This window comes from Polyodon spathula, chromosome 1, assembly GCF_017654505.1.
Source record: "Polyodon spathula isolate WHYD16114869_AA chromosome 1, ASM1765450v1, whole genome shotgun sequence".
Taxonomy (NCBI): domain Eukaryota; kingdom Metazoa; phylum Chordata; class Actinopteri; order Acipenseriformes; family Polyodontidae; genus Polyodon; species Polyodon spathula.
This window is the reverse complement of record NC_054534.1, coordinates 19,750,221-19,767,433: the sequence shown is the minus strand read 5'-3', so window position 1 is coordinate 19,767,433 and position 17,213 is coordinate 19,750,221. Positions and strand designations below refer to the sequence as shown.

Here is a 17,213-nt window from a genome sequence, read left to right as displayed (position 1 = left end):
ACTTACCTTGCATATGTGTCCTTGTTTATATCAGATGCAGCATTGATGGTGTGGAGGACAAGAGGATTGTTGGTATGCGGCTGGACAAGAAGGGCAATTCTCTTTTTGTGGCTTTCTCCTCCTGTGTCGTGAAAGTACCACTCGCAAGATGTGAGTGGCATGGCAAATGCAAAAAGTAAGTCAACATACAAATTACTCAGTTCGACTAACACAATAATTCTAAAAAGAGCTGAGTCGATGTAATCATTGATTGAGAACCGAATTACAAGAAGACAAACTCAAAGTTTATTCAAGGCTAAGAGTCTGAGGGCAATAAAATTTTAATGTTGAAATTATGCAAACTAACTGCTAAATCTCTACAGGTCATTTTAATGGTTATTTTTTGTATTGTATCACCTCATAAAGGGCTTGTATTGCGTCACGTGACCCTTACTGTGGATGGGTGAAAGAAGGAGCGTGCACAGAAGTCTTACCTAACACCAAGTAAGCCACTGCTAAAATCTATTATATTTACCTTTCTGAGTTCATTAGTGTTGATTTGAATTTGGTTATATTCCAGGGTTATGTCTTGTGCATTAATAAAAAATGCAGCATGTTTTCCCTTCCTGTTTTTCAGCAGATAAAGTTTACAGGAGATGCATTGAAATATCATGGAAGTAATTGTGTGCACTGGTGAAGAAGGAAGTGCAAATACACCCCAAATATCAATGTATAGATTTACTGTATCTAGTACAGGAAATAGGTAGACGGCTCCAGGAAGTTACTTTCCCGTAGCACAATTTAGGACAGGATATATTCAGTCCCAAAGGCAAATACAGACACATAAGCAATACAAATAAAAGAGCTTGCTACATTTTAAGTGCATTTTTGATGCTGTCCTGAATGTTCTGGCATTTAAGCTATTTTTTGAAGTTCTAGTAGGTCCCTACTTATAGTGTGTTTTGACAGGTGGATGGACAGATGCATTAGGAGGTGAAGTGGCCCATGGGTTACAACGCTATTAAAGGGCTGAGCTGGGGTTAGAGAAACAGGATATCTTGGCTCTTAGTCCTTGGCACTAGGCACACAGCCACAAGTACTTCAACGTTTAAAAACAAACACCCGCACACATACAAATCAATAAACTAAACTAGGGGTGTGTAGTATTTTAAATGCAGCAAAGACCACCTTTGCAAAGTATTCATTCAGCCATTTTACATTCTCCAGGGTATTGCTGCACCATCTGGAAGTAGCTTGTATTTGGCCTCTTGCCCATTTCAGTAGCATGTTGTGTATTGTGACCCACTTATCAGCAGAGCTACACCCCCTTCAAACCTTATTTGAACATCACAACCATATATCTTGAACTGTTCATAATGACCTTGCAAAGATGTCTTTGGTTCTCCATTCACTCTACAGCTCCCTTTCCTCAAAGACTAGGGTTTTCTCTCTCTCTCTCTCTCTCTCTCTCTCTCTCTCTCTCTCTCTCTCTCTCTCTCTCTCTCTCTCTCTCTCTCGATAGATAGATAGATACACACACACACACACACACACACACACACACACACACACATTGGTTGAATGAGGCATAACATTCAAATTTGTCAAAAAGTCTTCCCAAACTTCAATACTGGAAGCACCATGTACAGCTGTTATGATTTATTAAATAGTGAGTGTAGGCTTTGACTTTATGAAGAAATACATTGCATTCTTTCAGGTCTTGCCATCTTTATCCGATTAGGTATTCCTTTATGCTGAAAGTTGAGATGCTCACCATGATGTCTTTTTTCATTATGTAGATTGGCATTTGAGCAGGACATTGAGCTGGGCAACACAGATGGGCTTGGCGACTGCCAAAGTAAGCAAATCTTCTCCCTTTTGTTTATCTTGGGCCAAAGATTCTTTTTTGTGACTCGCAAGAGCAGAGTTATTTTAACAGCTTTCTGTTTGGAGTAAGAGTGAAGACAAACAATAACAGAAAGCAAGAGCAACAATAGCTGGAAAAGAAAGTGTCAACTTTATACTGTTATATCATAACCAGACCTTAAAAAAGATAGTTTACAGTTGTCTGTGTAATTATAGTTATATTTATATAGTATGGCTACATTGAATATTTACCATTTAGGCTGTAACTAGCCTGTAAATAAAGCTATATATGAATGTTATCCAGAAAAGATTGATTAAATTTGCATCACTGTGAACTAATTTTGTCTTCATGTATTTATTGTTATTTTTTTTCAGATTCTTTTGTGGCGCTCAATGGTAAGCCGGCATGTTACATCTCTTATTAGTTAACTAGAAAAATGAAGTATTTCAGCACTAGCAGCTGACATACAATAAAAAAAACTATTTCCATATAAACAACATTGCCTTCCTCCTTTCTTATATTGAAGTCCACATTTGTTTTTTTCTTAGACAGTCCAACCAGTCCACATGATAATGAAAAGTCTCGAGACACTGTGAGGCATGGTCAGTTTTTCTATTTGTTCACTTTATCTTCTGTTTTAGCTCCTAGAAACCCACCCTCATAACCTATTACCAATTCAAATATTGAACATTACCAGCTGCCTTATGCCTCCCTTTCTGTTCTGTTTTGCATTCAGCTATCCTCCCTTAGCATTGATTCTGTCATGCCATTTAATAGTCTAATTAGGTTGCTATAGTTGTTAATAGGATAGCGCTTGGTGCTTCAGGGCCTGTTGGGCCTTGCTGACTTGAGCATATGAGAGCAACAATCATGGCTAATTTGAGTAGCTGCCCTTGTAGAAAGCTAAACGTAGGCTTGCTTTCTCAGCAGTCTAGAAATAACATTTCAAGCTACAACACAGAATGTGTTAATCAAGAAAAAAATAACAAAGATTGCTTGACAAATTTTGTCAGCTTTGCCTTTTGACTAGTGGAATTGTGTTATTGTATTATCTTATGATGTGACCTTTCACTTTTGGGAGAGGATGGAACTTAACACCCTGTACTGGGCTTGCCTTATGAAGTATGGTTAATCTGGTGCAAACAATAGTTTTGAGTTTGGAGTTCTGCTGGTTATAAGTCTCATACATATATCATACAGACAGAATTTGTTAAATAGCTGGTTAGAAATCTGTTAAAATTTTCTGGAAAAGTGAAAGCCATTAAATGTGAAAGTACTGCATTTTTTCCAGCTTCTGTAACCCCGTTGTTACTATTTGATGTTTATTCAGGGAATTCTTAAAACTGGCATTCTTAGTCCTAAGAGGTTCAGTCTGTGTGCTGGGGTAGGTAGGAGGTGAAGCAATTAACTGGGCAGGGAAAGTAAACAGGCTTCCCAGTGTTCTGCTTGTTCTTTATAAACCTTTCTTTTTTTTTAGATACATGGTCAAATTCACATCTGGTTTGTGGGTATTAAAACTGTATGTCTGAACAAACACCATGTCAGGGTATTGCTACAGTAGAGGCCAGGTTATCTGTAGGCAGGATTTAAACTTGACACCTTCTGCCGAGTGTGCTACCAACACCATTTGTGAAGGCTGAAGAGCCCCGATGGCATCTGCTCGCTCTGTAGTTTATTTTTTCAGAGCTCCATCGATTTTTCTCATTTCTGTAATTACCTGCTGTGCTTTCATTTTCAATTCAGTGAACACCACATCGCTTTACTGGATTGAAACTATTGTAGACACCTTTATGTCTTGGAACAACATATCTGGTTATCAATTTGGCTTGGCAATGTGCAATTAACCAATATATCTCAAAATAAAAACACTGGAAGATTTACAGGTCATCCAGCACCATCTCTCCTCTTATGTTTCTGTGATTTGCTACGCATTTTAATGTTGCATAATACTGAATGCTTCAAAGTTTGTAATCACCTGCTTGTTAGTAAATGAACGGTGTCTATGACATTTTTATGTGGGATGTTTCTGGTGAAAGTTAACTGTCCTTATTTTGATGACCTTTCTCAGCATTTTTTCAAAATACATAAATACATTAAACAGCGGATTAAAAAACAACAACTTAATAAAAATATATCTGGGGCATTCAATGTGTTTTTTGTTTTACAAAGAGGCTTCTAATTAGAATTTTCTCTTTTTTTACAGTATTGTACCAATTACTGTTGTGTGCTATTTTCTTCTTTCTTCATAAAACATGGAACATGTTTTCAGGTTTCACAACTGAAATGGTTTGTGCCCTGAAATAAGTATTAGTTTTGCTCAATCCCAAGACAGAGAAAAGATGGGATTACATTAGCATGATTTAAGTATAGACAGAATTTGACGTTCTGTCATTAATTAACAACATTTTATCTATGCATCTTTTTTTCTGCATCATTAGTATGTCCTTTTTTTTGCCACAAGGCCAGGTCAGCAAACATTTAGTTTGTCTTAGTTTTCAGTATTCATGTCAGCTTCTAGAGACTCCACTTCCTGTCAGAGCCGATAATGAATAATGTATAGGCTTGTCACACTAATATTTCAATCTTCAGTACATCACTAAATAAATAATTTTAATGGTTACATGTTGCAGTCTGGAGATCTGGAATGCTTAATAGAAGTAGAGCTGGCTTCAAAGACCCTTTTCACAGGAATGGCTTGTTACAATTTGTTTCTTGTAAAACCTTGGATTGATCTATGTTTCAGTCTATCTGATGGTGCTTTACAGAGGTTCACATCCCTTTTTTCAATCAAAGGCTTAATTTCAGAGGTTTAGTTTCTTGCAAATGACCTGCTGGCAGAGTATAGGTTTCTTCACCCTTTTTCAAATGGAAAACCTGACTTTGTATTTTAGGATGGTAACCTGCAGAACCATGACATTATATACTTTTCTGTTTTATACATGTAGCAGATGGGACATTTCAATCTCTAGCCAGTGGTTCTGTATCATAGAAACATTATATTACAAATAAACACAGTTGGTGTATTTTAATAAGAATTAAAAAGGGTAGTGCCCTCAAGTTGGGAACGTTGATTGACTATATCTATCTACAGGTAGAGACGTTACCTGAATGTAACAGCTGTTTTGGATAAGAGCTTGTAGTAAAATGGTGATTGTAAATCACAGAATCAAATGATGTATTATTTTTTTTTTATTCACCCAAATGTGAAAAGGTTTTAAACAGAAAATAACCTCCGTTGTGTTTCTGGTGCTAACAGGCCAATCAAGCTCCCCTTTTCTCACCACCTCCCGTTCTCCAATCAGAGAAGGACACAGCAACCGTGGGCGCATGGTTGATCAGAAAGATCCAATGGTCTCCTCTGATAAGAAAGACCCATACATGGCAGTCCCATCCCATAATCACCAGGATACAAATGGTAAGGCCTTGGAACCAATATTATATTTTCCTGTGGTGGGAAAACAGAATGTAGCTGCTTCCAGCTGGATCAGATATGAGTAACAAGCCTTTTTTTGTTGAAAAATGTTTTGCTTGTAAACACAAAGCATTGAACCTAAACTTCAACCCCTTCCAGCGTAAGTCTGTGGTAACTTGGATTGGCCTCCCATTGATTTGAAATGTCATATGACAATAGTTTTATATTGACACCCTAGTAAATGTAATAGTTCAGCATTTTTGTAGTTTAATCAAATTAATGAAACAAAGAGGAAATAAAATAAGAAGAATAAAAAGGGACTGACTGGTGCACCATTTCAGTTAACAATGTTGGTGATGGCAGTGCCCTTGTGTCACATAAATTAAAATGATCCTTTGCAAACTCATCTCTCTAAATAGAGGTGAGATAAGATGATTCTTAAAAGCTCTATAATCATATAAGTGCTGTCCTTTTTGCCCTGAGTTTGATCAGTTTCACTTTGATTCGCAGAGTGATGTGCTGGGCATCGGTCGATTGCAGTCTCCTCAGGCAGCCTGAGCCACACAAGGCGCTTATTAGCACTTAACAGGGTCAGCTTAATCTCCTTGACTCTATAGGCATAATTATTATTGTTGACAAAGCTGGAAGCAGTGTACCTACAGGCAGAAAACAATGGTGGCAGAGGTGACTGCATGGATGTATAACATTACTATGTTGTGTTGCTCACCCCTTTGCCATTGCCTATATACATCAAAATACTTTGTTTAAAGCAAATTGTAATGATTTATATGTGGCTGAAGGCACTGGGATGTTCTGCTAAACATGCTTGAATTAAGCTTACACTTTAATGTTTTTGTGGTAACTTAAGCTTTTTCAGTTTTGGCTCATACTTTGATTTGATTTGAATTAGCATTTGATGGATTTAAAAACATTATTTTCCCTTGTTTTGCTAAATGCTTGCATGGTGTTTTTATTCCTTCTGCTTTCTGGTCGCTTGTTCTTGCTTTCAGCTCTGTAGTATTATCATCACTGACATACTGGCTGTTCATTCTGTGTGGATACTAGTACCTTGATAATGCCACTTCCCTTATGTGCTGCCTTTTCAATGAACTTTCATCTCCTAGAAAGTATCCTCAAGGGTGTTTCTTTGGAGATGTTAGTTTGTGTAGAGGTGACATTTGTGCATTGCATGCTTTGGAGGCAAAATATACTCTGAAAATGTAGTTTCTCAATACTGGATAAGAATGCCTAAATCAAATATACTGTACACAAACTATATACGATGCCTTTGTAACCCAAATCCACTGTAAACAAAATTTATAACGACTGTCTTGAGGGACTATGTAAAATAATTTCTGGTGTGGTTACTCCAGTTTTTTGTGGTGAGGTGTCCAAATATGAAACCCCATCTGAAAATGCAATAGTTTCCAGTGCTGTCAATCCAATTCCTTTAAAAAAAAATGCCCTCATTATAATTTGTTATTTATTAAACTCTTCAACAAAAACAAAGTACAAACAAAGTTGTAGGACTAGTTTCAGAGTACATTTGAATTATTTCTGCATTTGTGTGAGTTTTACTAACTGTATGTGTGTGGGTCCTGCTTTGTATAGAGAATTCCAATCACCTTCTCTACCTAACCCTACCATCTGCTGCCATTGTACTTAGCTCCCCTTCCACATGGCATTTCATCTTCAAAGATGGAATGTTCCAAGGCTTTACCTTATGTAGTGCAACTGTGTTACTAACTGAATTGTTGGAGAATCTGTAGTGGCTTAATACAATTTCCGTATTTGTTTTCTTCCCTCCTCCCTGACTCCCTCTCCCCCTTGCCATTCTTGTGTACAGACTCCTATCTTTGTAGTTCTTAGTCAATAGAAAAAGCAAGAACAGACTTTCCTTTCTTTATCTCTCAGATAATAGATGCCTGGAGCCTTCACAGTCTCTTCTTTAATTACGATGTTGATAAATTTAAACACTGGCAAAAGTTTAGCTTGGCGAGTTCACCATATGTTTTGAATTTTTCAAATTTGTTTTAAGAATGAATGCTTTTTGTTTAGTTTTCGGCAATATCAGCTTCACAGCTTAACTATAGTGAACTCATTACTCTGTTTCTTGAACAATGCAAAGAAGCTATTTGTTCATGGATAATTAAAAGGAGTATAAAGAGCTCAGCAGCTAGCAGATGAGTACAGCTGAATAAACTGTTTTTATCTGTGCAGTAAGACCTCAGGCTGATCAGGTGCAAGTTCTTGTCTGGTCAGTTTTTATTTGCCGAGGTTTTTCAGCATGTATTGGAAATGAGTTTAGCTCTTTGATATAATTACTTACTCATGTACAATTAAACTGACATAAATTGCAGTGTTAAATTGGGCTGGATCCAAGAATGAATCCAGGAGAAGTAATTCCAATGTAGTCTTTGTCAGGATCCTTCCTGCAGCATCATGACCATTCATGGGCTCCTTTATCTTGAACAGGGTACATGCTTGCAGTTGTTTCTGTCCTTGTTCACTCTTGATTACTGAGTCATTACTGATGCACAGCATGACGCTCATCTTAGGAACTGTATCTAAGGATGGTGCTGTACTAAGAAACCACACTCAAATCCATACTATGGTTCTTAAAAAAAAAAGGAATTTCTAAGTGAAAGCAAAAGTCTGAGTAATGTAGTGATACACAGTGGGGGAAATCTCTACTCAAGGATTGGTTCCCTTAACAATTACAACGTATAAAATGATGTCAGTGATGGATCAGAGAGTGATGTGTCAGTTTTGTAGCAGAATGTAAGACATCTATGCGAAAAGTCATGCAGGTAATACATTTGAACATTTTAAAGTATGGCAGAAGCACTTAGAAATTTTATTAAAAGTACCAGAATAACAATAGATAAAATACTGCACCTTGCCAGGCAGAATAACAATAGAGAAAATACTGCACCTTGCCATAAGTGCTGAACACATACAAGGGGTGGGATGAACATCACTAATGGTAGCATTGACACAGCACAACAGATCTCCAAACCCATAAACACACCCATTTATATTGCTGCAGATATACTAGCATGGTCTTTGAATTAAACTTTTAGACAAGTGGTTTTGATGAGGTGCCGCACAGCTAATGACAACTGGAGTACATACAGTGCTCCCCCTTTATAAGGCAGCCCTTTATACTGCGGAACATGTTATAATGCGGTACGGTCATGGATCCCATTTGCCCCATAATGCCATTGCACTAACACTAGTATTCTCGTTATAAGGCGGAACACAAAGAGCACGGTCTCTTAACTATGGCTCCCAACTACATTGTTATAATGGGGGAGCACTGTAATTTGTTTTAAAAAGTTTAGCATTCTGTATTAAAAATATATATCTATATCCTACCATATATATTTTTTAATCATTACCCCAAAAATATCTGGGTACCCGGGTATTTTCCATGGTGGGTAACCCAGTTCTGGATTTTCTACCCGTGCCAACCTCTAATATATATATTGATAATTGCAAGTCAATTAATTGGCAGTTGGAAATTTGATTTGTTCTAGAGAAGCTGTTAGAATAGAAGTGGTGATTATTTTTTATTATTATTTTGTCTAATTGAATCAGTATGTTTAACATGGGTGCACATTGGCAGATTTGTTTGACTGTGAGCAGAATCCCAAATTAGTACTTCTTACCAAAAAAACCTATCCATCTTAACTTTTGCAACGGTATGCTTGTTTTCATATGTGCAGTTGCTTGTGTTAGTAAAGTCACCATCTGGGCTAAATTAACAAGGAAAGCTGTGGAATTCTGATTATTGCTAACGTGGTTGTCAGGGTGTGGTCCAAGAAACAATAGTTCCACTGTAATATCTGGTTCAGTACAGCTTTCTGGTGGAGCTACTCAGCACCATAGAATATGTTGATTCTCAAAGGATTTGTTTTTCTGCCACTGCCTGTCTCCAGAGTAGCCATTTCTGGCCACAGTGTTAATATTAAACAAATCAAACAGGATTTTTCTTCCTTTTGGAAAAGCATCTAGATTATATTTTTTATTACAATTTAGTCAATGCCAGATGTGTGTTATATGATAAAATACTGTGCCGTGTAACTGGTAACATACAAACAATGAAGAAAACTTTTTATGTGCTGACAGAATTATAATTTTTTTCTAGAGATTACTGTTGCTAGGGGAGGGAGTACACATCCTCCCTCCCTTGCATTCCTATTCGGTGGGCTGCAGTGATGGAGTGTAGGTATAGGACCCTACAATTTGGCCTTTAGTGAGAATGTGACATATTGAGCCAATTAGTGGAATTTCTCAAACATATGACTACCCCCTGGCATAGATTTTTTAAGTACTGAGAATGCCAGTTAGGCCTTGTGAAATTGGTTCGACCACATGTGCCATGTGTCTGCTGGTACGTGCTTCTGTGGTGGAGTATATTGCATTTGGAAAAGCACATGGCCAATTTTATACAATGCTTACACTTAAACACATAACAACTGCTGCTTTACTTTCCTCGAGATAGGCTGGAATTACTTTTTGAAACAACTCAATTAAACTTCACTTACATTTTTCCTATTGTATGTCCTGTATCAATTAGTGAGGGGGGGTATAGTAATTTGAAATGCTGAAGACTGCACTATGAAAAGCAAGCAGGGCAGTCTCCATATTTACATTATTCATGTGGCAGGGTGAGTCTGGCAATAGGGCTTTGTGCATTGTGGAGGCTGTAGGTCTTTTGCAGAGGCCCTCATAGATATACCAGTACTTGCAAAGCAAATGTGGAAAGAAAAACACAAGTACATCCATTTGCGAGAAACAAGGCTGGGTTATTTAATAATGGACCTGAGTGTCCTTAAGTCAGTACGTGATTGCAACGCCATAGAAAAACTGGTCAATGTTAGTTTTGGTTTATGGATTTTCTCAAAAAAAATTATAATTTGTAAACTAAACTGTGTCTAGGGCTTTGGTCTTCTTAGTAATACTCATTGAATAATGACAATAATGTGCAAAATGAAACAAGTAATCTTGCGCCTATTTTAAATTATTGAATAAAGAATAGCATTTTAGGATTCACTGACACAATGTGTAGGGGTCTAGCATAGGCGGCTTTGGTTGTCGGGGTGGTAGGTTTAATCCCCGGTCAAATTATACATTTTAGAAAAAAATGGAGGCATATTGGGTGCCATTTTTGATGGTGAACATAAACAGCTGTCTTGGGTAGCGAATATTCCACAAGGACTTGGCAGCACCTGCTGGAGAGTAACAGTACCCACCCATTAAATACACTGAAGCCACAGGCACAAGAATGACTAAAAAAATGTCTGGGTCTGTTTTTAAAGTTTTATAATTAAAATGTTGCGATGATTTTAGAAAAAAGCTTCTTTAATGTAGCAAATTGCCATCCTGTCCCACAAGCGTTCTCCAATCCTAAAACACATTTTTATATTTGAGTTTTGAATCACCCTATAGAATGCCATTCATTTTGCTTCATAAAGTCGAGTGAAACCTGCTGAATAATGTAAACATATTGAGTTTCATACCACCTTGGTTTTCCACATACTTAACGACAAACTGACAAAAACTGAAAAATGTGACATTTCGTGAAATACTGTACTACTATTATGGCTTCCAGTAGACTTTTGTGATACAACTTTGTAGTTTATTTGATTACATAATGTTATATAAAATATCTAAATTATTCTCTTTTTTGTTTTTTAGTTATGTCTCAATCCTAAAATTCTAGGTGATACAAAACTTTTGGCCATAGCTGTGTTGTTTTATATATATATATATATATATATATATAATATCTATATAGATATATATATATAATATATATATCTATATAACACTATACTCTGTAACATAGTATATGATTAAAGTTAACTAGCCAGGTCTAAAACAGTTTTTTTTTCAAGAGCATGTTTGAAGGTACATTCAGTTTGTGAAACATTCACAAGCATAAGCTAATGCCATATTTTAATGTATATATTGAGTGTCAGGCCTGATTTTCATGTCTGCATGATGGACCTTTTTAGGTTAATTCAGTATGAATTTATTGCTTGATCATAAATAACAGCAGGGCTTGAAAATAGATACCAGATAAATCCAATAGTAAGATACAAAGGACATCATCAAATATAAATGGCTTTGTAGCTCTCTTCAGATAGCTTTGGGGTGTAACATTTGAATTAGCCAGACTTTGCAGAGCTTTGAACTAGTAAAAGTCAGAGTAACCTATAAAGCTCACAGTCCCTTTTGTTCCATTTATAATTCCACACGGCCATTAAATCAGACTCTTGCATCTTCACTTGGAGTCGAGTCCCAAAACACTAAGTAGAAGATGAAAGATTACAATCTTCAAAGGTCTTGTGAAGCCTTATAGGTGTGTGTGTGTGTGTGTGTGTGTGTGTGTGTGTGTGTGTGTGTGTGTGTGTGTGTGTGTGTGTGTGTGTGTGTGTGTGTGTGTGTGTGTGTGTGTGTGTGAGTGTGTGTGTGTGTGTGAGTGTGTGTAAAATCTCCCTTTGTCCCTTCCAGAAGGAGAGCTTTGTTTGACTTTCCCCTGATCCTTAATGCACTGGTGTGCTAATTCTTGTCAGGATGGATGAATGTTGCTGTGAGCTCTACAAGTCTCTTATTATCCATGCAGAGCCCTCTTTTGTTTGTCAAGACCAGTCATCTCAAATTCTACTCTGGCCTTACTGGAAGCAACTGAATCATCCAATATTGTTGACTTTGTTCAGAGAAAGTTTAGTTAGTCACATACAATTAAAAACTATAAAATAACTAATACCAGTGTCTTAGCTAGAATCAATTTTGCATGATGACAAATGTATGTATGTTTTACTATAACTGCAAACAATCATTTTAATCTCAATAAAGCCATCATTCCTGGAAGGCAGAGATGCTACAGTGTGCAAACATGGCTCAAATCAAAACTTATTTTGTGTATTAAGTCAACAGTCTGCCTGAAACTACTTATTTTTTTTGTATAATATATTGCTGATTGTGTTGTTATTGTTTTTTGTAATATATTAAAATAACAAAATTAAAAAACCACCTAAGGTTGGGGCCTTTGTTTAATGAACTGATGCAATTTCCACATGAGAGCTTTACACTTGGCTTGATATCTTTCAACACAAGGAAAGATGTAAGTCTGCAAAATTATACTCTTGCACAGGATGCCAGCTGCGTCGTCAAACCACCTTCTAGGTTAACCTTCATCCCCATGAAACTGTAAGCAACAAAAGACCACCCTAGTAATCACAGCTGTTTAAAGTTCATAACATAAAGTCGTCATTGTGAACTGTTGGTTAGAGCCATCAGAAGTCTTGTGTAGGTTGATACAGAGGTTGACAAAGGTCAAGTCCTAATTACAATTTTCTTCCTGTTAAGTAATTAGTGTAAATTCCTGTTGTGCAAACTAACAGTCAGTCAAGAATTTCTGTCTAAGCATAGTATTTTAAAATACAATCTTATATCCGGGTTGTAGAGTAGTCTAAAAAGTGAGATTTAGCCTCATTGTTACCAAAACCAAAACTTGGTGTAAATCCATTTTTAATAACCAAGTGTCACATCTGTTGCAGGAGTGATCCGGGAGAGCTACCACAAGGGCCATGACCAGCTTGTTCCTGTCACCCTGTTAGCGATAGCAGTCATCCTTGCTTTTGTGATGGGAGCCATCTTCTCTGGGATAACTGTCTACTGTGTGTGTGATCACCGGAGAAGGGATGTGGATATGGTGCGTCGGAAGGACAGAGACTCTGTCCATTTACGGAGGGGCTCTATGAACAGTGTGACCAAGCTTACTGGGATTTTCGAGACCCAGTCTAAGGATCCTAAACCAGAAGCCATTCTAACCCCACTGATGCATAATGGCAAGATGTGTACTCCCAATGGCAATGCCAAGTTGTTGATCAAAGCCGACCAGCATCACCTGGACCTCACCGCTCTGCCCACTCCTGAGTCCACACCTACCTTACAACAGAAGAGAAAACCCAGTCGAGGCAGCCGGGAGTGGGAGATGAACCAGAACCTGATAAATGCATGTGCAAAAGACTTGGCCTCCATGGCTTCCCCAGTGATCCCAACTGATCTCCCTCTGCGTGCATCTCCCAGCCACATTCCCAGCGTGGTGGTCCTCCCTATCACGCAGCAAACCTATCGGCACGACTACCTGGACCAGCCACATCGGGTCGAGATGACACAGATGTCCTTGGAAGACCAGAATGCCACACTGGAATACAAAGCTATCAAGGAGCACCTGAGCAGTAAAAGCCTGAATTTAGTAGAAAATAATACCATGCCTCCAAGAGTTCCCCAAAGAGAGGCATCGCTAGGACCTCCCACTCCTGTACCTCAGATGGGCAAGCGGTTAGAAGTGCATTCTTCTGTGTATGGTCACGAATACAAGAGGGGCTACCCTGCTAACTCTCAACAGAAAAACCATCAAACGTCCACTCTGAAAAGACACAATACTAACTCTTCAAATTCTTCACATCTTTCAAGAAACCATAGTTTTAACAGGGTAGAAAACCCACCCCCTGCTCCACAGAGAGTGGACTCCATACATATGAATGCTGTGTCGTCTCAGATGCAGGCCGTGACTGTATCTAGACAGCCCAGCATGAGCTCATACAGTTCTCTGCCGAGGTCGGGGGTGAAACGCACACCTTCCTTAAAGCCTGATGTACCACCTAAACCCTCATTATCACCCCTTTCAGCAAACATCAACCCTAACGATGCATGTACATAATCACAGTGTGGGAGAAAGGGAACACAATTCCAGTGAGTTTACTGTCTCAGTCAGTGTCCGGCAAATGCACACATGTTTTGTTTTTTTTACAAAAGGCTGTTGTTGGGCTCAGGATATTTGCTCTCACTCCCTGAGAAAAGTGGAATATTTGCTTATTAAGCTTGTAAACTCAAATGGTGCAACAACAACAACAACAAGTACAGAATCATTACAAAAAAGCAGCACAGTCAGCCTCTTAAGGTTTAGAGGTGGCTATAGAGAACTGTAATCCCACTGAAAATTTCAACCAACAGGCCAAAAGCACAATGTTACATTGAATGTGTAAACTGCTCTTGTACTGTACAGCTCCCTTTCAACCCAGGGAGTTGTGAGGAGTAAATGTTAATTGACAAAGCTGACTCAGACTTTCACAATGGCTAGAGTTTACTATGTGCAGATATCTGTGAAATGCCTCTCTGTGTTACGTCAGTCGGTCATTGAAAATAAGTACTGCTTTGGTCAAAATGCTTTGGCTTGTCGTTCTACTACTGTTCAGATTTATTGAATAACAAGACAGTTAACACTAATCGTTTCTTGTATTTATTATTTAAGTGCTTTTAAAAAAAAACTGATTTACTTATGAGGCTAAGAATATCTCTTGAGACAGTACATGAAGTGTGAAGTTATTTAAAGTCAATTAACTGGAGCCAGTTAACGTTTATTTTTTAGCAGTTGGGTCCACTAACAATGTGGAGCCGGGTCCTTGAACTTTGTTTGGAACTTTCTACATGCATTTTCTGAAAAGGGGAAATATTTATTTAATTGTGCCACGTGGCTGCTGACTGGATCTGGGATCTAAGGCAAGCAGAAACTCCAAGGTCGAATCTTAAGGAACTACAAAAGGAACTCCTGAACTCCACATTTATCAATCCATTGCTGTCAATATCAAGTAACATGTTTTTTTGTCAGTAGTTGATACTTTTTGGTTGTGATGTGCCCTCATTTCACCTTTGCATGTAAAAATGCAAAAAAAAAAAAAAAAAAAAAAAAAAAAAAAAAATAATACAATAAAAAATCACGCAGAAGTAAATAAAGGTGTGAACTAAATTATATGCCAGCTATTGAAATACATAAAGTATAGTCTTATCACACAGGTTCTTAGTTGGAATACATCTGTGAATAGCCTGTTTTTTTTTTTTTTCTTCCACATGTACATTTGTGCCTTACACCCTGAGTTTTGTATAGTTCTTTAGCTGTTTTAATAGACTCCCTTTTTTCAATTATTTTTTATGTTTAAATTATTTTTTTCCAGTCTGATTTGTAGCAAATAAAAAAAGAATGTAGATGTTATTGTCATAAATCTGATCTCTAGACATAATGGAGAGTAGCACCACACCCCTCATCGTGGTTCATTTTTAATTGTGCCAATTATGTGCTTGAACAAATCTCTATTTTGTGCTGGCAATGTAGACACAGTGCTGTGGGTGGCATTTTCTGCAATTTAGTTTGTTGTTTTTTTATCACAAAGACCTAATGTTTCCACTGGTCGATACAGAATGAGAGTCCCTTTGTGTCTGGTGGAAACACTGAATTATGAAACACTATCTGATTGGCTATGATGTAGACAAAAGGCTTCACAACATGTGTAATGTAAATTCTGATTTAAAACCATGAATAGGCAGTAGAAGCAGGCTGGATCCTGTATTAACGGAAAGCTGCAAAAATAAGGACAACCAGAAGGATTTCAGAAACCTTTTGGAGTGGTTTCTGAATTATTTTTGTTTCCCTTTATTTTTTTTTGTTATTATTATTATTTTTTTTAATCCATGCAGATTAGTGTGTTTTTAATCTATTAAATATTGGTGTCAACATACTGTAGAAATTAGTTTTTTTTTTTTTATCTACTGATCTGTATCTCTCTTTTTTATTATTATTTTTGTACCTAAAATTGCTTCATTTTCATTTTTTCTCCCAAATGGACAGAAAGATTGTGAGTCAGGTAGTGTTTAGAAACTATATAAAGAAGTCTAGGCTGACTGGACCAAAGTGTGTAACAAGGGTGCATGTATGACCTCCCTCCACTCCTCCACACCCCCACATTGCATTTCTGTCACTGCTTATTAATAGCTACCATTTTAATAATAATGAAGCAAACCTGTGTGAAGAAAATTAATAGGAGGGTATTTTCCTAGTTTGTTTTAAAATGGGCAATTGCTGTACTTTTACTGAATTGCACTTAACTCTAAATGTTAAATAGCGGTTTTGACCAGTATTGAATGATTTTGTCCTGGATATTTGGTACAGAAATTCTCATTTTGGCACTCAGGGAAAACTCAATCATGTGTCCTGTTCTCAATGAATAAGCACAGATACAAAAACAATACTGATGGCATATATACAGGCTGTGTGTAAGTGTGCCTTTGCTCTCACCCTTGATATACACCGCTGATTGCAACCAAGTCAGACTGATTTTTTTTATTTTTTTTATTGTAACCTTGTAAAATATTGTGCTGTCACAAAGTTCTCCCCATCTCCACATACCTAACATCTGATTCACAGCTAAATGTATGTTGTAAAGAAATTCTCTTTAATAATTGCAAAATGTAATAAAATAAAAAGACTGCTCTACTTGATGTTCTCACTGAGTTTTGTCAACCAGCACTGCAAATCAAAGGTTTAAAAAAGCGACATATTTGCATAAAGACCATAAACAGGCAGATAAAATAAAAATCATACAAATAAAATCTGTAAAAAGCATTTTAAAATATGCATGCTTGCAAAACACAGTCTTACTACAACAGTGTATGAATACACCTAGTTTTCCTCCTTGAGCTTAGTTGGTATGCTCACAACACCACAGAACTGTATACAGGGTTTCCAAGATATACCCAGACAACAGGATGAGATATCAATCTTCTTTTAGTTGTTGTCTTGCTTCAGGTAAACATACTTTAAAGTGTAACTGGTGTAAAGCCAGTAAATATGGGTACAATCCTGATAAAGCTTCCTAAAATAACAACAACATGATAATGATCAGACTGGAACCTGTATGTCTCTTTGAGTGGTGAATCAGACTTAAGGAAGGTTAGGTTACAGCCAGTAAGTCTGTGATAACAAGTTAAATGAAATGACAGTGCAGAAGATGACTAGTCCTTCAAATCTTCCAGGGAGACAGTGAGTGCGCAAATGAATACTAACTAAGGCCATATGATTTACACAAGAGCATACACACACTT

At 37.3% G+C, this 17,213-nt stretch overlaps 1 protein-coding gene across 4 annotated transcripts in view; it reads left to right on the top strand.

Moving 5' to 3' along the window:
* LOC121315274 (semaphorin-6A-like) overlaps positions 1-16,597 on the top strand; it is a 52,776-nt gene extending 36,179 nt beyond the window's left edge. The window contains exons 14-20 of one of the 4 annotated variants that reach the window (XM_041249317.1): positions 35-175; positions 406-483; positions 1,779-1,837; positions 2,221-2,241; positions 2,395-2,448; positions 5,103-5,261; positions 12,830-16,597. In XM_041249317.1, coding sequence (XP_041105251.1) covers positions 35-175; positions 406-483; positions 1,779-1,837; positions 2,221-2,241; positions 2,395-2,448; positions 5,103-5,261; positions 12,830-13,998 — 1,681 coding nt within the window. In that variant the 3' untranslated portion in view covers positions 13,999-16,597. The remainder of the gene's footprint in view (positions 1-34; positions 176-405; positions 484-1,778; positions 1,838-2,220; positions 2,242-2,394; positions 2,449-5,102; positions 5,262-12,829) is intronic. The other 3 variants (XM_041249322.1, XM_041249329.1, XM_041249335.1) reach the window with 3 other exon arrangements.
* The last annotated feature ends 616 nt before the right edge of the window (positions 16,598-17,213 follow it).